General features: G+C 49.2%; 1 protein-coding gene across 1 annotated transcript; it reads right to left on the bottom strand.

The window, feature by feature from the left end:
* Positions 1-228: 228 nt before the first annotated feature.
* Positions 229-25,222, bottom strand: ATOH8 (atonal bHLH transcription factor 8). The gene is made up of 3 exons (XM_032686624.1): positions 24,797-25,222; positions 10,313-10,504; positions 229-1,883 (listed from the first exon to the last, which is right to left on the bottom strand). Exons 1-3 carry the CDS (start codon positions 25,220-25,222, stop codon positions 1,878-1,880), a joined length of 624 nt encoding a protein of 207 aa, XP_032542515.1. The 3' UTR covers positions 229-1,877.

The raw sequence follows: 25,222 nt of genomic DNA on the forward strand, positions 1-25,222 counted from the left end.
TTCCTCTGTTTTCTCTGGCTCAGCCACACGCATGAGGTCCAGTTTCTTGCTGGTTTTTGAAAACACTCGCACTTTAAACCCAACCCTTCGACACGGGTGAAACAGCCCAGGAGTGTTTCCTGTGGTCCACGAGCTCCACCCCTCTCCCCATTATAAGCTAAAAAGCTGGCTTTAATGTGTATAATGAAAGACATGGTTAAAAATGGTGCTTTAATAAAGAAATACAAATGACAATCTAAAAATATCTTTTATTGGGCTGCTAATAATGACCAGCGGTGAGAGTGGGGGGGTAAGCAGTATAATGAGCTCCTGGGAGGGGGCTTGGATACAGCTGTTCCATGTGTCCCAGAAATCAGGTAGAAGATATCTCGAGCTCACCAGGAGCCAGGGGACTTGGCAGTGAGCAGAATGGCACACCAGACCCAGACCCTGCTCTGGTGAGCTCAAGTTTTGCATAGCAGCTCCCCAGCTCGGTGCTCACCTGCCAATTGCTCAGCTTGGGAAACAAATAGGCAAGCACTGAGGAGTTCAAGTTTTGTATATTCATGTCAGTCAAACAGAGACTATTCCCTCCCCTGCCCAATAATTCTTGCCCATCCCAGCCCCTTGCCCGCCCCAGTGCCGGGTGATGCCCGGCCAGATCCACACTGGAGTAAGTCAGACACCCAGGAACCTGATTCATGCTGATGTAGCCAGGATGTGAATGTGGCCTCACAAATAACATTTCCCCCTGAGTGGGAAACAAAACATGTTAATCTTCTTGGTTTGGAAACCCATACTTTTCCCCCTTGAACACAGAGCTCTGTCCCCCCATCATTAGCAGATGTCTTGCATACGAACTGCATTACCCATAAAGTCTGCTTACTCCAAGCAAATGTTTCTCCACCTTTTCTTTTTTTCTTTTTACTTCAATTTGAAGTGAAAGGTACAGTATAGGATTCAAATGCTTTTGCATTACACGGGTTTCTGATCACTTGAAAAACCCCACAGAAAAAAACGACTTCGCAAACCTGAAACGCTGTCTGAATCATTTTGCTGCATTTCGTTCTGCCTAGCTGAACTTCCTTATGATTTCTTTTTTTTTTCTTTGCTTTACATGGCACTTTGCTTTTGCTTGTTTATAACTTTATTCCTTTATTAAAAAAATAAATTCATAGCTCCTGTTTCAGCTCTCACTTCATGTCAGTATTTCTACCCTGTGGATGTGTCACACAGGCAGGAACGTCAGGAAATTGCCCAAAAGGCAGAACTACAGAGTAGCTCAAAGGAAGAAGCAAACCTGAATGCCGAAGCACGGTTTGGTGTTGTCCCAGCTCTTTCCCACACCAAATGCTGGCTCCAGGGCTGCAGGCAGGGACGTGCAGGCAGAAGAAATAAGAGGCAACTCATAGAAGGGTTCAGAAATTGGGCTTTGTCACCGACAGCTGGCTGGCCTGCTCGCCATGATCTGAATGGCACCTCTGACTTTTCTTTGGCTCAAAGATTTAACATTAAGGCAAAAATCAGACACAGTGCAGAAGCTCCATCAAATCTTTGGCACAACAGCAGCAACAACAACAACAAAAAATTACTGTACACATGAGCTGAGAGGGTAACATTTCCCAGTTAAGCGAAGGGAAAAGTGCTAAATAAATTGCACGTACTAAAAGGTGGCTGGCTTAACAACAATAAGAAGCATCCCTGTCCTTTGTTTTTTCTTTTCTTTTCCTTTTTTCCTTTCTGTTCCAGAGATTAAGAGAGTTCCTTGGCCAATCGTCATCTCCAAAAGGGGTTTCTGCAAAAAAGCTGCTTGCAGTCTTCATCTGGATCATGCAACCTCTGCCAAGACCAGATGTAACTCTGGCTGGAAGCTCGTCTGAATCCTCCCTTCCTGGTTTTTACTCCTGGAAAGAGAAAGATGCACCATCAGAAGAGGGAAGACATGGTATCCTGTCGGCTCCTTGCATGGACAACTGTCGCTGACGCACACTGTAGCATCCTTGGGGACTGTTGGCCATGGATCTGTGATTTTTAAGAACAGGGCTCACAGAGGAACCATCTGTAGGTGCCACAATGGTGGCCAGAGATTGCATAAAGGAGAGGGACCGGCAGACATAGGGGATGTGGAAGGTTTGGGGAGGAAAAACAACACGGTAATTAGGTGTTGGCTCCAACTTCTGATGTAAAAAAAGAATAATTTAGAAGTGAGACAAACACCTGCTTTTGAAAAGACCTGGAGCCTTTTGGTCTATTTTCAGTTTCAGAAGCTGATCTCAGAAAGCAACAAGCTGGGTTTGTGCAGGAAATGGGCTTTATTTCTGTATTTTAGCTGTTGTATATACTTTTCTGTGTACATGGCTGCTCTGCCTGTGGAACTGCAACCTGTCCCATGAGCCTGTGTATCCCCTGCGAGTCACTCCCATGGCAGATGTACTTGGGTAATTGCACTGGGCTACAGGATATTATGGCCAGGTTCACTGGAAAATGCTCAACTTCAAACCAATTTCAGACAAGGAAAACCTCATCTAAACCCCCTTTCACATTAAAGCACTGCGAATTTCCCACAAACAATTGTTAGCGTAGTTCAAAATGAGGAAAATCCTCAGGGCCTGAGGATTTCATGAGATCACATCTCTGTTGTCCAAACTGCCTTCATCGTGTGGGCTCCCAAATCCTCATTTAAGTAACTTAGGAATTAGAAACTTGGAAATGAGATCCCGTTTACCAAGTGCAACCACCGTTTTTTGCTTTTTGCCAATGCATTTAAGAGCCCTTCCTTTGGACATGGTCACTAATTTCCTGGAGAGATCAGCCATCTTTCTGACAGTCTTAAAAGGTTAAACTCCTTAAAGGTTAGCCTGGAAAACATTTTTTTCCTCAATCTGTTTTGCTTGTGTACTGCCTCTCTTTTTCCATCACTAGATATTTTAACATTAAGGTACAAAATATTAGTAGCATACTGCTACTTGATTTATTTTATGACTATCATTAGGGCAGCTGCTGTGAGATCAACCACCACAGCTGAGCCTCCACACCAGGTTAAGGTGCAGGGGAACCCAAAATCCACCTTGCCACCCCCTCCTGCCAAGTGCAGACCCTGGGAAGCACAGGATTGCCCCAGGACCATCAGGGTTTCCCTTGATAAGAGTATTTCACTGAAAGTACCCACATCATCCTCCACGCAATAAATGCTGGTGTCTGCTGGACCCCAGAACTCCTGGAGTTGGGGTCAGCACACCTGGATATGGTGGAGGAGGCTCTGCTGGAGGACAGGATGGAGCTGCATCCCAGCACATCCCAGGAATAACAGTCCTTGGATAAACTCACTCCATCGGTTCCAGCCCGCAGCAGTTGTTCTCCTACATAAGCAATCATGATCTCTTCACATCTGGCATGTGCCAAATCTGAAAACAGAGCTCATTATTCCAATTATGAACAGCAAGGAGGTGTCTCTGCAGACTGGATGACCCTACCTGAGTGCTTCTCAGAGCAGAAGATGTAGAAACTATTGCCCTAATTCAAGGCCTTAATTGGTATTTGGGATTTTGAATAAATGAGGTTTGGGTGGGAGGATGACAAAGAACCTTGTGTATTGCAAATGTTTCTGCTGGGAACCTCCTAACATTATTTTCCAACAATAAATAATATATATTAATAATGTGTAATAGAAAAGTCAGTTGTTTAATTTATCCCACATGGAAAGAAAATGTAAAAGAAGAAAAAGGAGGGAAGCAATGACCACTCTCATTAATATTAAAAGACAGTAGAGAGATCAATCCCCCCCTGTTCCCGCCTAGAACAGCAGTCTTAGCAAGCAAAACCTTTTCAACTGCAGGAACGAATTACCCAGCAGTAGCAGCCTCCTGTCCTAAGCCAAAGCCACCAGAGTCACAGGCCTCTGGTGCCCTTTAAAGTCCTGAACAAACAGGACCTGGGATTGCAGTTAAAACCTCCTGCATTTGCTGGGAGAGACCCTACCCTCCTGCTCAGGGTGCTGATCAAAAGCATTGGTGGGTTTGGGGAAGCAGGATGGTTTTAGGAAGAGAAGTCTCAGCGGCAGCTCTCCTCTGTGAGGTCTCTGGGGGGCAAGAGGGAATATGCACAAACCAGCCAAGGGCAGGTAAGGGCTGTCCTGTTGTACCTTTGAGGGGAAGGAAATGCAAAGGGGAATAGAGAGATCCCTCTGCACCGCGATGGAGATGCTCAGCACACCTCACTCGTTTGTCCCCAGGCACTGCCCAGTGCTGGCCATGGGTTATGTTTGGTGGGAACAGGCTCCGTTCTTTCCCCCTCCACCCTTTTCCACTCTAGCCAGGAGCTCTGAAGACAGATTTATTAGCGTGGGTCTGCTCTAAACTAATAATATCGGAACTCCCATGGCTCTTGAATTTGACAACTGGCCCAATGACCTTGGTGAGTTTGCAGCATCCCAGAGCATTTCAATCTCTATAAATCAAAGCAGTTCTGGAATTGAGTCAGCCTTTGTTCCAGGGTTTCTCCTGTCTCCTCTACTCACATTTTCCTTTTGCTGTAGTTACCCAATATCTGTGGGGTGGATCTTACCCTATTCTTGGTAACACCCTTGCTTTAAAGGGAAGGGACCCTTTGCTGGGACTCTGCTCCCACCATGGGAGCAAATCCCTGGCCCCAGTCTTTGTGTGCTGTGACATGGCTACTCCAATACCCCTTAAAGCAAAGGGGCTTTTGGGGTGCTGTCATGCAACAGGGAAGTCCCACCTCACATCCTTTCGCAAGGAAAAGCTTTCAGCCCTGCTCTTTGGGGTACTGATGCTTAGCCCCCCCAAGGGTGTGCAGTGGCTTTGGGGATGCACACAGCTGCTGCTGCCTCCTTGTCCATCCTTGGGTGAACTTATCACGAGCCTTAACACCCGCGCCCCACCTGCAATTGCTACTTTTGCTTGCAGGGACATATAAAATCCAAGCAACAAGCAAATGAATCTCACTACCCCCTCAACACCTTATTTTTAAGCGGGCCCCTAGGTGTGTAATCCTCCAGCCAGCATGGGGCAGGGGTAACTCATGACCAGGCAGATCCAGGACCTCCCCGTGCCCCCAGGGATGCTGCCATCCCGCTGTCCCGCGGCAGATGGACAGACGGCTCGGGGCGGGTGGCTGCTCTCCTGTGGTCCAGCTCCTCCCCGGAGCCCGCGGAGCTGGCGGCCGTGGGGAAGCAGACTGGCTGGCTGCCCGCTCTCGCCGGCAAGTCCTAGCAGGGAAATGAAGCTATTTTTAAAGAGGAACCTCTGCTAAGTCAAACTGCAGGGAAAGGGAGGTCAAACCTCATCATGAGACCCCCCTCCGCACACAGGACAGGGAGCTGCGAGGAAGAAATGCCACGAAGATCATCAGGGTTGTACTGTGCTGGCTCTGAATGGTCCTGATAATCAATATCAGATGATCAATAACAGCAAGCCCCAGCAGCCAGGATCATCCAAGGGGTGGGACCTGTGGCTTTATCTCGGGGCTCTGTCTAAATAAATCACAAGTCATGATACAGTGTTATCGAAAAAATATGCTCCAATAAAATGGTTTCAGTGCCATACAAATCAAGCCTGACACTACCATTTCTCTTTCATAATATAAACCCTTTACTCATTCACTCCTGCAAGTAAAAACGCTTGCAGAACGCCCTCCTGTCAATTTTTTTTCAGTGGAAAGAAGTGTTACCCACAACGGGAGCTCTGCTTTTATGAAAGTAGCAATAAGGTGGCATCAAGGCATGGCACAACACGACAATAACTATTTTATATAATGCAATAATTGCATACATAATGTCAGCCCTTTTAGTGCAGCATATTGCAACAAACAGAGAGGCTTTTCATTCCACATGCGATTCTAAATCATTTAATTATCTGGGAAAAGATATATATATATCTCCATATATATGTGTGTGTGTGTGTATATATATATCTATAAAGCGTATTTTTAATTTTTAATTCCTTGCATCTGTGCTCATCCACACACACAGGCACAAAAACAAGAAACTAAATTCCAGCCCAAAACTTTTATTGAGCTCCAACTGCTCGCCTGTTATTCATAACCCAGTTTCCTCTCTCACAAAGAGACCTTTCGCATGGTTTTGGTTTTTTTTTTTTAATGTGTGTGTGTGTGTTTCTTTTTTTTTTTTTCCCCTTCTGCCTCGCTAACAGCTGCTCGCAGTGTTGTATCCTGAGTGATGATGAGGTTCTGAAAGTGTTTTTTTGGAACAGATGGCCAGGAGAGAGCTGGGGAATGTGCCAGCAGCGAGCTGGGGAATGCGCCAAGTCCTGCAGTGACTGAGTACTCCGGGTTCCAGCTCGCGTGCCTTTCCCCTGCCCTCTGCCCCAAGTGGCGCCAGCAGGACTTCCCAGCTCGCGCTCCGAACATCTGGAGTCTGCGACTGCCAGAAGAGCCGGGACGGGGGGAGGATGAAGCGAAAAAAATCCCTCACCCATCCCTCCCTGCTCCGGCTGAGCTCCCAGGGCCGCGGCGATGTTGCTGCCTAGCACGGGGGCTAATCAAGAGCAAAGAGGGGAGGGGAAGGGAGAGAAAATGAACCTTGTGATGGGCGCTTGGGGTTTTTAGTGCTGGGTGTGCTGTACAGGGTATTTATTGGCGGTCGGATCCTGCCCCGGGTAGACCAAAGGGCTGTGTCTGTACTGCCTGCTGGGGGAGTAAGGTCTGCCCCATAGCCTTGGGGCCGGATCCTGTGGGGCTGGGGGGCCCAGGGGGCTGCAATGCACAGCTCTGCACCTCCACAAACCCCAGTCTCCAGGGAGAGCCCCTGGCCATGTACCCTACAGCCCTAACCCGACCCTGAGCTGTAACACTGCCTTCCTGCAGGAGGAAAGAGACTGTACGAGCAGCAAGCTGGACCCCAAACATTACAGAATCCATGTGAGGTTTTGAGACGACCTCAGGATCTGTGCAGAAACCACGTACATCGGGGATAAGGAAACTTGGACTCCCCTTTCTGATCCAACCCCTTTCTGGAGGATGCTCCTGGATGGAGCTGAAGGCGGCTCCCTCCCTTTTCCCAGGATATCAGTGTGGCCCCAGTAGGACTTGGGGCTCTGCTGAGGGTGTTGTAACCCAAACCTCCAATGTGATGTGACTTGGGTGCATGGTGAAGGGCAAGGCTTACTCCAGATCACTCTAAAACTAAGCAAGAGGCAGCTTGAAAAAATGAAAACTATCATCAGAATTTACCCCCTCACACCACAGGCAGCTTTTTTCCTTTTTTAAGAAAAAGGCATTTGAAGCCTCCTTTGTTGCTTATAAATGAGATCTCCCATCACCAAACACCCTCAGTCAAGTCTCAACTGCAACAACTAAAATCACCTTATAACTGTAGTTAGGACTGAAAAGGGGATTTTTGTTTTTCTAGTCAAGTTTGAAAGGCTAAAGCCAACCTTTCTAATTAAAAAAATGGAGTAGAAAGGAGAGGAGGGAGAAAATTACTCAGTAAATTTCCTATTGCAACAGCAAAGTCTGAACAACAACCCAACGTTAGGGACACTGTCTAATTCGTCCTCCGAACCAAAGCAAGAGGCAACGTACAATCCAGCAAACGCAACATCTGGAGTCCCTGCCTGCCAAAACAAACTCCAACCAGCTACTTTTTTTGTGTGAAAAGCTCACGGTGCCACAGCACATCGCAACCAGAGAGCTGAGAGAGTGAGTGAGAGAGGCAGAGACACAATAAAATGGAGATGACAGGAGATAAGGGTGTTGTGGACCCAACCGCGGAGCTCAAGGATCAGAGGTCTGTGCTCAGGCTTGCTATAATTTTTTTAAAGAGAGAATATAAAAGGAAACTTAAAAAAAACCAACAACAACAAAATAACAACCACCCCAAAGTCGATAATTCAGAGGAACTGCTCAGTGAGCAGTGGTTTCAGAGACCTGATTAAAAACACACAGAGCTTACAAAAACGTGCCGATTTCAACATTAATGAGGGCGTGGTGTTTTTGGGCCAAGCCATTGTATCCTCATACAGCTGCCTGCGTGAGACCTCCCAGTAGAGACATCCCTTCACACCACCTGACATCCAGAGCTTGGATTGTCCCTGCACAGCCATCCCGGATCTGTAATTTCCCCCTGACAACAGTCCTTTCCTCCCTTGTGCTCACGATGCCATTGATTTGCTTGGCTCAAGGAGAACGGGAGATAGCAAGACAAGTCCTTCCAACCCAGGCTTTGCATTTCCACTCCTATCTACTGGGAATTATCAGAATTATTTAGTGGTACCTGCTGGTTTTTGCTTCATCATCATCTGAATGTGCTCTTGCCATCACCTGAGCAAATACTGCTGGAAATAAAATTAACCATATCATCCCAAGAAAATCTACACACTCTGGGGCTGCCCTAAACTTGGACTTTCCAAACCAGCCGAAATGCATTTGCTAGAATTCCCAGCGAGAAAAGCAAGGCAGAGCTGGCATTAAGACCCTGCCTCAGGTACATAGCCTTGCTTTCTTTTCAGACAGGGCTTTTGGAGAAGGGTTAGGGCATGTGGCCTTCAAGAACGTGGAGAAAAGGTAGATTTTCTCCTGGTGACACTGTTTCAGCGGGTTGGCGGTGGCCTGTTGCTGATACCGTGTGAGAGTTTCACTGTTCACACACTCTCAATGGGCTGAGGGCTTTTCTCCATGCATCTGCTCTGGAGAGAATTTTAGAGAACAAACGCCATAAATAGAAGACCTTTAATTCTTAATTTATTTTTTTAATTAAGGATGGGCCCAGCCCTAAGCCTCAGATGTGAACACCCTGGGATTTGGAGCCATTTAAAATCTGGCTCCATATTTTCTGTCTTTAAGCTTGCACTGGTTTACATAAGCCAAGACAATGTGTCTCAGCCCATCGGGCACCCAAAGGCTGAATACCAGCCCAGAAATGTGCTGAAGCTCATCATGAAGGATGCTCATCCTCTTCTTTCCCCCCGTTTTAGCTCTGGGAGGAGACCCAAAACCTACCTAGCAATCTGCTAAAGTCTCAAAAAGGATGCTCATCCCCCTTTTCTCCCCCATCTTGACCTGGAGAGGGGACCCAAGCCCCAACTAGCAATCTGCCCAAGCCCCAAAAATGATGCTTTTGTTCTCCCCCATCTCAACTTCGCTGGAGACCCAAGAACCAACTCTCACCTTGCCCTGGAATTGGTGGCATCATATCAGTGTTCCTGGGACACCACTGCCTGTGGCACTACAGACCTCACAATGAAACCCCAATTTCGGGCTGTGCCCAGGAGCTCCCCCCACATCTCCCAGCTCCAGGCAGTGCTGTGGCTGTGGGTGAGTGGTGCTGTGTCTCTGCCTGGCACTGCTGCTCCGGGGGCATAAATACAGCCCGTGACAGCGAGAGGAAGCGACAAGGGAGTGTGCTATTGTGTTTATTTATAAACTGAATTGCTGCAGGATGATTTGTTGGGCTAAAGAGGAGGAAAAGTGAGGAAACCTGCCCGGATCACAGGCAGATCTTAACGACACCGGGGAAGGAGCCTGCTCCCCGGCTTAGCTGCCCATTCATCCATTAAAATCCCACTGATTTATTATCCCGCCTGACAAGCAAGCCCAGAAAGCAGGGGGAAGTTCAATTCAAGTTTACAAAACTCTTTTTGTCATAAAAGCCTGAACAAAGACATCAATCACTCCTTTAATTCACCCATGTCACTCTCTGAGAGGAAAACTGGCAGAACGCTCCGCTTCCTCCTCCCGCCGCTTGACGATGATTTCACCTAATTGGTTCAGTGTTAAGTAACCTAAAGGAATGCAAGGCGTAATTAGATTTAACGTTGTTTCCTCAAGATACCCACATGTCCTTCAGGTCATACATCTTACTAATGTGTTTATACATACAATGTCTCCATTAGCTACCTTTTTTTTTGTTGTCGGGCGATTTTTCTCAGAGATAAGTGTTAGATTAAACAAAACAGAAAACACAGGCGGGCGACCGTGTTTTATGGGCTCCAAAAGGCGACTCAAGGTTGGTTTGGTTTAACAAGTAACAGTCCCAAGATGACTCTTAATAGGATCACGCTCGTGTTGAAACACACGATAGGCGACTAACGAGGGGAAGAGCCCGGCGCAGAGGACGGGGAGGAGAGAAAAGCTTTTGATTAGGAAGGAATGTGGTTATTACAAGATCAGACAGATAGAGGAGAAAAAGCAAGAGAGAAAGGCAAGGGATAAAAAAAAAAAAAAAAATCAGGAAAATTTCACGAGGTTGGTAAAGGAAGGAAACCACTTTGGATATTTTTTTTTTTTTTGGCTTTTTTTCTCCCTTTTGTAACTTTTACTGTTATTTAGGGGGTGAGGGGGGGAGGCTGTAACATACCTTCCTTTTTTTAGATCTTCCTTCTGCTTGTAAGGTCCTAGTGCACTGCTCCACGCATTCAGAGAAGCTCATGTTACTGTGGTCAGCGCTGTAATCCAGGTCTGCTAGTCTGGCCAGGGAAAGGATATAGTTACAGGCTATTCTCAAGATGGCCAGTTTGGACAACTTTTGACCATAAGAATAGCAGGGAACCTAGAAAGGGTAACAGGGAAAAAGAAATAATTAAAAATTAGGCCATATAAACAAAATATCTTGCTTGAAGCATGGCAAAACAACTGGAAGTTATTTTCTTAGCAGTTTTTAACATAAATAGAAACTCTAGCGATAAAAATGCCATATGGTCCCAACAGGTTTTTAAGAAGAACTCCCCCGTTGATCTCCATGGGGATGAAAGCAGCACGAAGCCTCTTGATTTCAGCGGGGCAGTTCTGCTTAAAATGTGATGGCAGGATACGGCCTGGGATGTCTGCCTGCTGTTCAGTTCTTGGAGGCCCTGTTTCTCTCAGAAACCTGCAGCCCCCATGCCACCCAGTAACTCGTCTTGAATTACTCACTCCCCACAAGTAGCTCCCGTGTCATCACAGGTCTTGCAGAATAAGGCAATAAGGAAGTATGAGCAACTATATCACAACCTGATGTTCTTTGTGCTCAAACAGTATCGATTGTGTCTTCCAGCCCATGCAAAAACATGATGTTGCTGAGGAGCAAGACCTGGAGGCAGCAATTCCTACCTGCTTAAACATCCTATCATGGTATCTCACCCCCTCAAAAGAGACCAAACCGGAGCCTGGTTCAGGGCCCTGGATGTATCTTACACAATTTATTTCCTTCACCCTTAAGGATTTCTAGTGCAATGTGAAACATTCAGACAATTCAAACTAAACAGGATGTGTCTAAATAACCGAACAGTGTATGGTTCCTGCTGCAGAAGGGTTGATTGCTTTTCCATCGCGATCCAGCAAAAAACTTCATCTACACTCAATTTTGGGCATGTAACTTTAACATGTTATGTGTTTAACACCCAGACCCTTCCCCAGCTCCATTGTCCTTCTCTGGACATGCTCCAGCACCTCACTGTCTTGTAGTGCGGTGCCATACACACCATCTACTACTGATACCCCTGAAAAGACATGGAATCATGGAATAGCTTGGGTTGGGAGGGACCTTTCAAGTTCACCTAGTCCAAACTCCCCCCTGAACCAGGCAGAGGCATTGCAGAGAATCTATTAAATCATTTAGGTTAGTTCTTCTGAGTGTGATAGACTTGAGACCCCATTTTCTAGTTTGCAAAATTGCTAAAAGTCATTCAGCGCTTCGTGCACAAGAGTCTATTGCTTACGGGAAACTGGAGCCAGGCATTTATCTGAAATCCATCCTGGCCCCTCAGGTTGTCTGACCACCCATGAGTCTAAGTTTTCATACTACATCAATCATGGGAATGCCTCAATGTCCACCAGCCATCTGCCTCCGTACCAGTCTCCATCCTCCTCATCCCTCTGGAGTGTCACACTCAGGGTTGAAGATTTTTTTAATGCTTCTTGCCATGCTCATGCCTCAGCCTCTCTTTTCTCCACAGGGACACAAGCATGGGATCATCCCTGGAGTGATGTCCCTGATTTTACATAAAGTAAGATGGGTTCACCCCCTCCACAAACTCCACAGTGACCATACGCAGATTCCAAAGGAGGAGCAGAACAGCCCAGGCTCCAACTACCATCACCTCCACAACCTCATATAGATGTGCCATCCCTGTATTTAGTAGCCCATGACAGATCTTTTCTCTCCATTAATTTGGCCTGATAAGCTGAACTCCTGTCGATTTTGAGCAGCCACAACATCCTTTTGCAAAGTTTTCTTCCCGGTCTACATAAATTTTTCCTCCTTTTGCTTGTTTTGAACTTGGCTCCTACTGTCTTCCCTTGAGGTTCCCTAGTTCCTGTATTAGAAAAGAGGACAACAGATTTTTATTCATGTGACACATATTTTCAGTCCTCCAGCATCTCTTCATCCTCTTTTCCAGAAGGAAAAGATCAATCCTCCTTAGCAGACAGTTGTATGGAAGCCATCCCGTATCTTTCATGACCCTTGCTGCTCTTCCCTGAACTTTTCCTAGTCCCTCTGGAGCTGAGAGGATCAGAACAACACAAAGTATTCATGTTGTGGGTGCATCTATCTAACAGATGCTTATGTTAAATATTCCTTTAAATGTTCTGTTAAATATTCCTTTTTTTACCAGCTCTTGACTTGATTTGTGAGTGCTACCAGACACTGACTTGGGACTTCCATTGAATCATATACAGAAACCCTGAGGTCTCCCTTCTCTGAGATAATGGCCAGCTCAGGGTCTATCATTTCACGTGTGGACTCTGGTATGGTTTTTCCTGTAAGCATCACTTCACTTTATCTGCACTGTATTTATTTCATGTACCATATTATTACCCAATCACTCCAAGTCATAAGGTTCAGCACAGCTTGCACAGTCACAATTTCAGGTGGTGGGACCTTTCAGGTCTCCAGCCCAACTCCCTGCTGAAAGCAGAGTTAAGCACAGGGTCAGGCCCTAGTTTGTCTGCTCGGGACATCCCTCCCTGCAGGAACTGGCCCTTTTTCCCTACCCACCACTCCCTCCCTGTACACTCATCACTAATCCACACTCCTGTCCAAGCTGCTCAGTTTCTTCAAACGTTTCTAGGGAAGACCTCTGCCACAGGACTTACAGAAATCCAAACCAATTGGCTGGATCACCCATATCCATGAGCACATGAATTTTAGTGCTGTTGACCCTTTGGGTCATTTGTCTTGCATGATACATAGAATCATTTGGGTTGGAAAAGACCTCTAAGAACATTGAGTCCAACCATTAACCCAGCATGGCCAAGCCCACCACTAAACTGTGTCCCTAAGCACATCTACATGTTTTCGGAACACTTTCAGGGATGGTGACTCCACCACTTCCCTGGGCAGCCTGTTCCAATGCTTGAATACCCTTTTAGTGAAGAAATTTTTCTAATCTCCAATCTAAACCTCCCCTGGAACAATTTGAGGTCATTTCCTCTTGTCCTATCACTTCTTACTGGGGAGAAGAGAATCACCTCCACCTGGCTACAACCTTCTTTCAGATAGTTGTGGAGAGCAATAAGGTCTCCCCTGAGCCTCCTTTTGTCCAGGCTAAACATCCCCAGCACCCTCAGCTGCTTCTCATCAGACTTGTGCTCCAGACCTTCCCCAGCTCTGCTGTCCTTCTCTGGACATGCTCCAGCACCTCAATGTCTTGTAGTGCGGTGCCATACACACCATCTACTACTGATACCCCTGAGAAGACATGGAATCATGGAATAGCTTGGGTTGGGAGGGACCTTTCAAGTTCACCTAGTCCAAAGTCCCCCCTTTAATGGGCAGGGGCATTGTAGAGAATCTATGTATCCTATGGGAATACCCTGTGTCCCTGCTGCACTGACCTCAGCTGCACAGAGCAGAGACTTCTCTGCTGGTAACACCAACTCAAAAGGGATGGAGCCACTTCCATGCCTCTTCTGCTGGAATTGGCACCGTGTGTGCCATGGGATTTGACATACACCCTGTAAGCCCCTCTGCAAAACTGCCAGTCAAGGAAAAGGCAAGGCTAAGTGTTGTTCCCATCACTCCAGAGGGAATCAGAGGGGTAGCCAGAAATGGCTGGAGTCTGGTGGCATAGAGATCCCCTTTTGGTCTGACAAAACCTCTCTCTCAATCCCTGCCTTTACTTCTTTGCCAGCATTATGCACCCACCAGTGGTACTTGCCTTCAGACCATAGTACCTGGTCCCCAGATGCAATGAGCTGAGTTATTTTGAAAGCAAGAGCTTTGAGCAGCAGAAACACCCAAGTCTTTCGACGCCAATGTAACAAGAACAGCAGAGTGCCCAGATCAAACAGCATCAAGAAAGAACAAAGCAAGATGGAAACTAAAATAGAAGGATTCGGTGCAATGTGGGAGTAATTTCAGAATTAGAGCAAGAAGGAAGTTAAATCGAGTGGAAGTAAAATAGAACCACGAAATCCTTGAGGCTGATGCACAGACGCTGTCCAGTTACAACACAAGAAGGCAGACTAATGTCTTTTTTCCTCATCTGTTTTGCTCTTTCTTTTGTGTTTTGGTTTTTTTTTTTTTTTAAAAAAGAAAAAAAGAAACAAAATAAAAACCAATCTGGTTTTTTTTGTAGGATATGTTTGCTACAAATGGCAAGGAGGATCTCAGCGCTAACACAGCTGACAAAACCCTCAACTGGGATTACACAACATTTTTCCCACACCACTGCAGCAGAGTCCAAGCTGGAGCTGCCCCATACGTCCATGGGAAGAGGTTCACCTTGAGCAGCTCAGATACTGCTGTGATGGGTGCGGGGCACCAACATTAAAAGATAAGAGATTTTTTGCCATGGTAACAGTGTTAGAAAAACTATTTTATAGGAACCCTCCCTGTCTTGGCTCAGCTCCTGCCATTTTAATGTTTCCTTTTGAATTAAACATGGGAAATTAAGAGAGGAATGAGCCACTTAGTTCAGATCCAGAGTCAAAGCTTCCCCAAGTGTGTGTGTGTGTGTGACTTTGGCATTATCTCTTCTTTAACACAAAGTCAGCAGGAAGGAGGGGACGGATTTGCACAGATTGGAGAAAAGGTTGTCAATGACACACCTGGATGCCAAGAAATCTTCAAAATCCACCTTAAAACAGAGAACGTGTCTTAGAAATGGGAAAATGCCTGACACTGGTGTGGCCTTGCAGCTGTAACCCTCCCAGCTTCCATGGAGTCTCCACTACACAGATCTTGGGCAGGTGGTAACACAAGCAGGTATCTGTCACACTCCTGGCAAGCACCAAGCCCTTCCGTCACTTTCTTGTTCCTCATGCCTGAACTGAACAGATTTTGGAACTTTGGTGGGACAGCTCCAAAGATGGTAGCTGAGCAGGTCTGTTCAGAGCCAGGGGGAACCAGGGCAAAGCTCAAGTTCCTGTGCAGTTAACGAAAATATTTCCCTTATCTGACCTCACTGATATCTCCCGAGCAGCAGCACAGCTCACCCTCTTGCCTGCAATATTTGCAGTGATTAAAAGGAATTAGGAAGGAACTGCAACTGAAATTTCACACTGATTCAAAGGAATGCAGTTGTCTTCTAGAAAGGCAGAAAGGCTAGAAAGGATACTGGCACCATCCTGGGCTGTGGGAGATCAGCATGGAGTGGGCTGGGACCAGCAGGAACCAGACCTTCACTCAGAGTATGTTTCTTAGTTGTGTCTGCAAAGGGCTCTGCAGAGTCTCCTGGGTCTTATCAGTGACCCTGAGGCTGGCAGGAGTTGAAGCAAGGCAAGAGGAATGCTCCTGAGACATATTCCTGTGCAGAAGAGCCCTTCTTTGGCAGGAAGATAGAACGGGATGTGACCTAACAGGTCTCTTCCATCCTTGACGTCTGAGATTCAGAGGCAGCGCCCTTGGAAAACCAAGGATGCTCCCTTTGAAGTCTGTGGGAAGTCTGCCGTGCACTTGACCAGAGCAGTGCTCGGCCTGCAGCCAGCCCTCTCCAGAGAGGCAGGGATCTGCTGCAGCTCCCCAAAGGGTCACTGACATCCACTGAAGACATGGGATGGGCACTGATTCTGACCCAGGGCACAGGAGAGGAGACAGTGAGATGAGGCTGAGGAACAACTGGAGAAACAGATGTGTGAGTGGGTACCCCTGAAACATGAGGGTGAAGGGTATGTTCACCATGGTGGGTCTGTGGGGAACAACCACGAGCATCCCATGGACTTCAGGAGCATTAAGCAAGTTCACATCATTGAGCCTTCTGCCAGGCAGCTCTGTCTTTATCAATACGATACGATTTCTGTAAACACATTCTGGACCTGTGCAGATAACATCTGTAAAACCAAGTCTGCTTTTACACTGCATAAAGACACTGGAATAAAGAAGAGTGTCGAGTGCTGGGGGTCCAGACCTCTCTGGTATTATGCTTGAATCGTGACTTAGCAGCACAGACATGCACAGATCCCCTCCACACAAAGGTCATGCAGGACAGAATTGGGTCCCCTGGGCACAGCGGGGAAGACAGGGTGGCTCCACAGCAGAGAAACACCCATGTTTGCGATGGCTAAGCTGCCCCGACAGCTAGTTCCTCAACATGCCATAAGAAGCTGCTGAACCTACCTGTCTGCTAACTGATCGGGTTTATTTTTATGCTGGGAGTTAAAACACATCAGGCCTCCCTCCCTCCCCTCCCCCAGGAGAGCACTTGGCTGCCTCTCCCCTGCATCCGAACACGCAGCCCAGCGGCGCTGTCTCATTGTTTGTGCTGCGGCTCCTGCCAAAAATATTTCCAGAAGGTTCATACAAATGTCCAGTACTTAATAGTTCTGGCTTTTGTACATCACTCTTTCCACCCCTGGGTGAGTCAGATGTTTCTTAGAGTTAAGACACCTTGGGGGAATGGTGGCAGGTTGGGGCAGCAGGATTGCCAGTGTTCCCTGCTTGTCGGTCCTGAGCACAGGGGAAGCCTCTCTTTCATGATCCTGAAGTATCTCCAGGGCTGATGTCTGCAGTGCTACTGCAGATGTGTGGGTACCTCATCCCTGCAAGTGTCCAAGGCCAGGTTGGATGGAACTTTGAGCAACCTGGTCTAGTGGAAGGTGTCCCTGCCCATGGTAGGGGGCTGGAACGCGATGATCTTTAAGGTCCCATCCAACTCAAATCATTCTACTTCTAGGAGTAAGAAGGCCTCACCCAGAAGATGAAGGCCTTGCCTGTTTTCAAGACGTGTTACATTGCGGAGTGTGTTTGGGAAGGGTTCGGAGCCACCCTTTTTCTTTCCACCCAATTTTGTGGTAAAGTGAACACATATGGGTCCTCCTGCTTCTCACAGGACTCATTGTTTGATGGTCTGGTTGGTGTGTTCAGATTCACCAGCAAGGAACTTGGCTTCCTTACCTTGCTCTCAACAGCTACATGCCCTGAGTCCTTCTAACATCCCAGGTAGGACAATGATGATTTAATGTACAGATGTATGATGGAAAAGCCTGCAAGCATTCCCAGGATGTCCTTTCACAGTCCTGCCAGACCCCTTCAGACCTGGTTCCCAAATACCCCTCCTCCTGCCCACAGCACAGCAGCAGCTAGCTTCCAGCAGTGGCTCCTCCATGCCACTGGTACTCACTACACTGAACTGGACCTTTGCGGCAGCACGGTGTGGGTTGGAACAAGCAAGGACAGATTCTGCTTTGTGGATATATGGCATGGTTCTCAGGGGAGTGCTTTTGGAGAAGGGCCCCATAAGAGTCATAAAATAGTTTGGGTTTGCAAAGGACCTTTAAAGGTAAGCTAATACAATCCCCCTGCAATGAGCAGGGCCATCTTCAACCAGATGGTTTTCTCAGCCATCCCTCTGATCATCTTTGTGACCTCCTCTGGACTCACTCCAACAGGTCCATGCCTTTCCTGTGCTGAGGGCCCCAGAGCTGGAAGCAGCACAGCAGGTGGGGTCTCACCAAGGCAGAGTAGAGGGGAAGAATCACCTCCCTTGACCATCTGTGGGTGTCACAGTGTCAGATGCTCCACAGAGCTCTATTCCAGCCAACAAGGGGCAGCTATTCCATACCATGGGTGAGGGAGGCTTTTGTTTCTCTGCCACCAGACTGCGGTGGTGGGGAAGGGGCAGCCCCGTGCTAGCACAGCAATCATTGCAGTTTGAAAGGAAGCCCCATCCCTGTCCCACCACAGGGAGAGAAGTTCCCACCCAGGGCCCAAACCCAGCTGAAAAATGCCAAGGAGAACAAAAGCAGCATCGCTCAGGCAGGAGCACTAGTCCTGAACGAGGTGCCTTTGCCTCTTGGGTGGGTGCACGCTGCCAAATAACCCAGCTCCCGGTTCCCTCCCAGCTCCTGGCTCCCCCATCACTCACATTGCAAAAACATGAGTTCACTCCTTGGAGCGAATGAATTGGCTTCCTCCAAACAAAACCTAGGTGTGGTGCTGGGTGAGTTCACCCCGGGAATCTCTTCCAAATGGCAGTCTGGTTAACGCTGCCCCAGGCCTGGCTCCACTCCGTTTTGGACAGTCCTCCCGCATTATCCCCATTTTGCTACCCCAACGCCTCCTGCACATCCTCAGGGCATACAACAAACACTCTCAGTATGAAAAATATCAAAATGCTGGGCTGCAGCAAAGCTCTTACCTTACTGTAGGCTCTTTGAACCACTGCCCAAAATAGTAACTACGAAGAGGACTACTGGGTATCACAGGAGAAATCCCAGGGCCACAAGGCACAGAAAATCTCCTCTGAAAGGGGCTACCCTCAAGCACTATAGTGGGGAAACACTTTTTTGGGTGACCGTTTTGTAATGGCCATCTCCATCTTTAAGGTCTAATGAATCCGATTCCCCTGGCAAATAGGAGACTAAGCTCTACCAGAGATAATGGCATTGCCACAGCCTCAGCTTGGCCTTGGTGACTCTTCAGTCACCACCCACTGCTGGACACCACGGGGTTTTCCACTCCTTTGCTATCACTGCTTAGACCCAGGAGCTGCCATGAGCAGCTGCAATGAGCATAACCCTCCCTCTGCTTGCATCCCTGCATGGCACAGGGGACAGTGCAAACTGGGACCAGGATGGGATATATCACTTTGGGAATGCACACGGCAGGGACCAAAAGAGATGTAGGATGGGAACAAAGAGCCTGGGGGGCTCTGCTGCACGGTACTGTAAAGTGTCCCATCTCCCCACTGTAGTCCGGAGAGGAATTTGAGAGTGGATTAAGGTAGGGAGCAGAGGCTGGATTCAAAGCTTGACAGAGAAAAGCAGACTCTTTCTTCCAATTTCAGCGGGAGCCATAAGAAAACATAAAGGTTAACTTAGGGTGGCTGCAGCAGGCAGAGCAAATACCTCCCGACAGGAGTGGGATTTGTAGCAAAAGATAAAATCAGCCAGACAGCAGCCAAGAAAGCAGAAAAGCCCTGTTCTTGGTGACACACAGGCATTGTTTTCAAGATTTTTGTCCTTTTGTCTGGTTTCTCCCTTATTTTCTGTCCTCTTTTGTTGCTTCAGGCCAGTATTTTGCCATCTTCTTTAGCTGTTAAACCACAGTGCCACCCCACTCTGCCCCAGCTGGGCTCTAAATATCCATCAGCGTCACTCGGGATGGGCTGTAACCACCGAGATACTCCGGTTAACACTGTGCTGTTCAATGACAACACACAGCAGTGGTGTTGTACATGATGTCTGGAAGATGTTCCAGCTCTCCTGAAGTCCAGCAGCATCTCTCCAACCATCTCTTCCCACCCAGCTGTTGCCCCCAGAGCTCAATGGGTGGTTTGTCTTCAGGAGCTGGGTTTTAAAGCATCTTGGGGTTTCCTGCTTGTGGGATCACAGAGGGATGAATCACTGGAAATAGGGTAGGGAGATGTCAGCAGGTGATGGAGGAAAGCTCTAAGCCTCCTCACCACACAGAAAGGACACGCCAGAGACACTGGTCACATGCAGTGTCGCGCCTGCAGAGGTGACAAACCACGGCTGCTTTTGGGATGACATACAAAGAGGGCGAGCACGTAATGACACATGCCCAGAATAGCTTCAGCCTCCTCTGGCTTGTGGCTAAGGACTGCTCAAGTCATGGGTCCTGCCTCCATTTAGTGCCTGGCTTGTCCTTCAAAGCCCTGCAGACAGCTTGCCCACATGCCACCCCACAGCCATGTAACCTCCTCCTGTGTGGCCTTGAGACTGCTGCTCCTGATGTCCCACCATGCTCCCAACAGGAGCAAGCAGGGGCTTTTCTGCACTGACTTAACAACAAACCACAGCAGCCACGTGCATGCCGGCAGCAAAAAGTGAAAGGATACTAGTGGGGGGAAAAAAACCTCCATTCCAGCAGCTAAAAAACCCTATAAAACTCTAAAGTATCTCCAGAGCCCACATGAGTGCAGAGAGCGAGGCTGTCAGCTGCTGAGGCACAGAGTGTCCTGGTAATGCAGTGATGAAAAGATTTAGAAAAATGCCAATATACTTCAAGGGAAAATAAATGCCTGTGGACACATTTGCTCCCAGCGCAGACTCCAGCTCGCTGTGGCTTGATGCATCGCTTTCTCGAGGAGGAGCTGGACAGCAGTGCTCCAGAGAGAAACCAGATGTGCAAGCCCAGGCAGGCTCCAGATCAGGAAGGCTGCTGTGGTTGTCTCTGTCCATCGACGGAGAGTTTGCTGCCACCTTAGGGTCTGTCAGCACAGCTGAGGAGCTCGATCCCAACTCCTGCAAGTGCAACATACTGGTGGGAGCTGGTTTGCTTGGCTGCCCACGCAGTCTCATGGTGAAAAGCACTATCTCCTTCCAGCCAAGTCCCCCAGGAGCAAACCTGGTGGCTAAGTCCATGCTGCAACAGATGTTGAGATAGTCCAGTCTTGGGATTTGCTGGAGTATGAGACTCTTGCTGCCAATAGGAATTTGCAGACAATAAAAAAAAAAAGGAGCCAGCATTGCTTGGCGTGGAGAGCAGTTGCTCTGAAGATATGCAATGTTGTTGTCACATCTTGTCTCCTCCAAATGGTTGCACTGCTTCACAAATCTGAATATCCACCAGCACAAGGACTGGTAGGAGTCTTCACATGGAGGAGGAGATGCCCTCAGGTTCTTGCAAACTTGGCACTATGACTCATCAGAAATGTTTGGGTTCACTGACCACCCACAACGGCAGGGAGACGGAGAGAAAAAGGATGGAAGTGACAACCCATTATGTCACTTATGGAGGGTCCTGCAGCAGCAGTGTAGGAATCCACTGACCAGGACCTGCCAGGGCATTCAAGGGCAGACCAGTGCTCCAGAGAGGAGCTGCCCAGTCACGAGGAAGAAGCAGAACCAGGAACGGACACCAGAAAGGCAGCAGTAGAAGGGCAGCCAAGGATAGCAGAAATATCTCCACCATCTCAAAGTGTTTCACAGCAGGTCAGTGTTTTCCAGGGGGAACTACACTGTGACCCTCAGGAGTCTGCTGTCAGTGGAAGGATCATCACTTGGACAAACGATGCTTGGGGGACTGAGAGTGGGAAAATCTTTTCCAGACTGAGTAGCTGAAGATCACAAGTGCCAAGACCAGGGAGAAGGAGATGTTATCTCAGGAGCATCTGCTCTTCAGCCCCACTTCAGTGCTATGGCCCTATGGTGAAGGCAGCAGTTCAATACAGAGAGAGGGAGAGAACCTTGTTCCTGGTGGCTGTGACACCAAGGGGTGAACACAATGGCAATGACACGCCTCACAGCAGCAGGCAGCTTCCCAGAGCTGGCAGCTGCCTGCCTACCTCCCACCTCTGAGGGGGCCCTGCCCTCAGCTAAGTGCTCAGAGACATAGCTGGATTAGCCTCCCCTTGTGTGAAACAACTGTGTTTGGCTCTTCCTCCACCAAGAACTGGAAGAAAAAAAAAAACTCCACACCCCTTCCTGCCATCTGGAGAGTTAGTCGACACAAGCCAAAACATGTGTGCCATATGTACACAGCTGCGGAGCGCAGGGACGCCGCTGTCAGCCCATCTGCCCGGCACGCTGAGTGCCAGTCGCCTGCCCTGGGGTGGGCTGCTGAGACAGGGAGAGTGTCCTGCACAGAGGCATGACTTCCCCTTCCTCCTCCTCACCAAGCATGGACAGGCTCCCTACAGCTTGGCTGTGGTCTGATCCTACAAGCAATAGGGTTTTATCTCACGCATGCCAGTGAGGATGGGTATCTCCAGCCCTGTACATCCAAACACGACAGGGAAAGGGATGACACCTGTGTGGGTGCTGGGTATCAGTGGTTGAACAGGGCTCCTGCTTCCAGCAGCTCCACATCCAGCACCTGAGCCCTTCCCAAAGGAAGAGTGTGGGGCGGGGGCTGGCTGTGTGCAAGCGCGGTACTCTCCCCTGCTCCTCGCCTGCCTGTCTGCAGGGAGGTATCAGTTTCAGTGCCTCAGGAAAGGCCTCCCAGCTGCTTAAGAGCCTGATATGTGATGACAAGGAGGGGACGGAGGACTAACCAAGGAACAAGAAGCAAACCGAGGCCTGTGGCAGACAGTGCACAGGGATTGCTTCAGGGATGTGGAAAGACAGTGCTGACCTGAGGCAAGAGAAAGCCTCCCTGCTGTGTGTGCCTCTGCCAGCGCATCTCCCTGCCCCTACTTCCCGACCCGCTGACCAGGATGAGACAAAGAGCAACGTACTGTCTTCTGATCTGAATCGCTCCTCAAAAACCTCTCCTCCGACCCCGGTGTGAATGACTTGAGTGACAAGGCAGCGCCGTGCGTAAGTGCAATGAAGCTGACTGTCACCTGATGTCACGTACAGCACCAGGCACGCCGCTGGCAGCCCCACAAGAAATGAATACAAATGTCATCCAATGATGGTCGGGACAGCCAGCCCACCCCTCAGCAAACTGCTAGGAAAACCTCGCAGCAAATATTTCCCAGAGAATGATTTCTTTCTCTTTGCAGAGTGAATACAGCTCTGCCAGTATGTTCCCGTGCTGACCCTAGAGACCAGCTTTCATGGGAAGAGAGGACAGCAACTTGTTCTCCAGGCTCTTTGGACTCCCAGCTGAGTCCACAGCTGAAATGATTTATGGAGACAGGGCCAAGGCCAGGAATCTGAGGCTTTTCAAGAGTTGCCCATTTCCCAAAAGAGCGCAGCTTTAATTTGTTGCCTGCCTGACTCCTGCTTGAGGCTCAGCCTAGAACAAGATTGCCAGTGATTTGGGAAATCAGTGCTACTTCCCCTTGTGGTTTTGGTGGTGTAGATGTCTGTCCATGGAGAATTAGACTGACACTTCCAAGCGTGTTACAGACAGTTGCCAAACAACCGAAATATGGAAGCAGGTTATAGAAACAAAATATATCAAGTCTGGAGTCTGCATGTACAAGGGGCAGCCTCTCAGCACTGGGGGACAGCATCCAGCACACACTGGATTACTGGGATTTATGACAGGAGCTGTCAGATCCCACCCTGCGCGGTGATCAAAAATGTTTTAGTTTAGATGCTCATCAGTGATTCCCTCCTGACATACAGCCCCAAGTCTCAGCCTGCGCTTCTATTGAGGTCAGGGCTGGAAGCCTGTTCACAGAAGCAGATGACAGGGAAGGATTAAATCTTGGGGTGCAGCTACTCAGCACACAGCAGTCATTGAGAAGGGCTGCAGGCAGCATGATGGAGTTAGGAACAAGCAGAGCTCCGCTAAGCAGGAAAGAGCATTGAGTCCCAAAGTGAGCACACTTGCAGAATAGCTTGGATTAGTAATGTTTGAAAGATGGTAGTGAAAAGCCTGGGTGTATGACCCCCCCTGCAAGCAGAGCATGCTGCTCCCACCAGGCTGGAGGGACCATCCTGGGAGAGGCAGCGCTCAGCATCTCTCACAATCAGACTCATCTGCAGTTCACAGCCCTCCAAGCCCTGTGCATCTCGTCCTCTCCACACACCTGGAACAGTCCCATCAGCATTGACCAGAAAGGCAGAACAGCCAGAACAGCTGGGCTTGCAGAGTGTGACAGCACATCTTTGTCTATCAGTGAGCTGTTACACAGTGCCTACACACAGTGAGGGCTGAGTACTGGGGCCAGAGTACTAATTTATCCTTGTGCAGAAGATGCAAGAACCTTGTGGCTTCTCTGGATCTCTCCTCATCTCAGGGAGATGATAGAAGGATTTAGTCCAAAACATCATTTACCTTTCAAAAGCTCCACCCTGACAGTGAGAACCCGTCTATTATGCTTCACAAACAACCATGAGGATTTTCAAGTCCTCTCACCAGGCAAACCCAGCACTGCACACGCTTCAAACACACACTACGGTAAAACCCACGGGAAACTAACTGGCAGAGGACTACAACTCAACTTGGCTATCCCTGGCAGACAGGGCACATGGAAAGCTTCAGAGGCTGCTGCAGGAACCCCAAGCGCCCTGAGGGGTCAGGCACCCTGCACTGAAGTCAGCAAGAACATGGTGCTGCCCAAATTCCCAGTGATTCCTTTGGGGCAGCTCACCGCAGCCAGACAACTAGCAAGTACACGTGCTCTTGCTACAAGAGCATCACCCCAGCTCGCAGCTTGGCCAAGTGCCTCTCTCCACACTCTGTTCTCACTTGGAGGGATTTCTCGGGTTTGTTTTATTTCTTCCCCCTCCACACCATTCCCTCTCCGGGGGAAAAAAAAAATAAATAAAAAAGAAGTCCAAAACTTTCTAACTGCAAGCAAATTAAAAGCCCTTATTTATTTATCTTGAGCGTTAGCACAGTTCTAGGGTTGGTACTTCCAGGCATTTTGAACCGACTTCCCCTCCTGTCAGGCGGCTCCTGCCCTTCACCTCCCCCGGCCCCCGGCAGCGCGGGCGCTCCCCCGCGCCCTGCGCACCCACCAGCCCCCGACGCGCGGCACAACGCGGGGGGTGGGTTTGGCGAAGCGATGCCCGGAGCCCCCCGCAGGCGGGCGGCGGCTCCCGGGGCGGCGGCAGGTACCTGCTTCCGCAGCGCCTCGAAGGCGGCGCTGATGGTGTGGACGCGGGTCCTCTCCCGGGCGTTGGCCAGCAGCCGCCGCGTCTGCTGCAGCGCTTTGATCTCCGGCGAGACGCCGGACGCCTCGCCCGGCCGCGGGCGCGGGGAAGCGGCGGGCGGCGGCGGCGGGGCGGCGGGGAAGGCGCTGCTGTTGGCGGCGGCGGGGCCGAGCGGGGCGCTGCGCGGCTCCCAGGCGGGCTGCGGGGCGGCGGCGGCGGGGGGCGGCGCGGGGGGTGCGCGGAGCGCCGTCCGCCTCCCGCTCAGCACTTTGAGCTCCACGCGGAAACTTTTGCAGCCTCCGTGCTTGCGCCGCAGCCGCCGCAGCCCCCCGAGCTCGGCGGGGCAGAGGCGCGGCCAGGGCTCGCCCTCGGCCAGCGGCGCGCTCCGCAT

Source organism: Chiroxiphia lanceolata, chromosome 4 (genome assembly GCF_009829145.1).
Source record: "Chiroxiphia lanceolata isolate bChiLan1 chromosome 4, bChiLan1.pri, whole genome shotgun sequence".
In the NCBI taxonomy this organism is placed as follows: domain Eukaryota; kingdom Metazoa; phylum Chordata; class Aves; order Passeriformes; family Pipridae; genus Chiroxiphia; species Chiroxiphia lanceolata.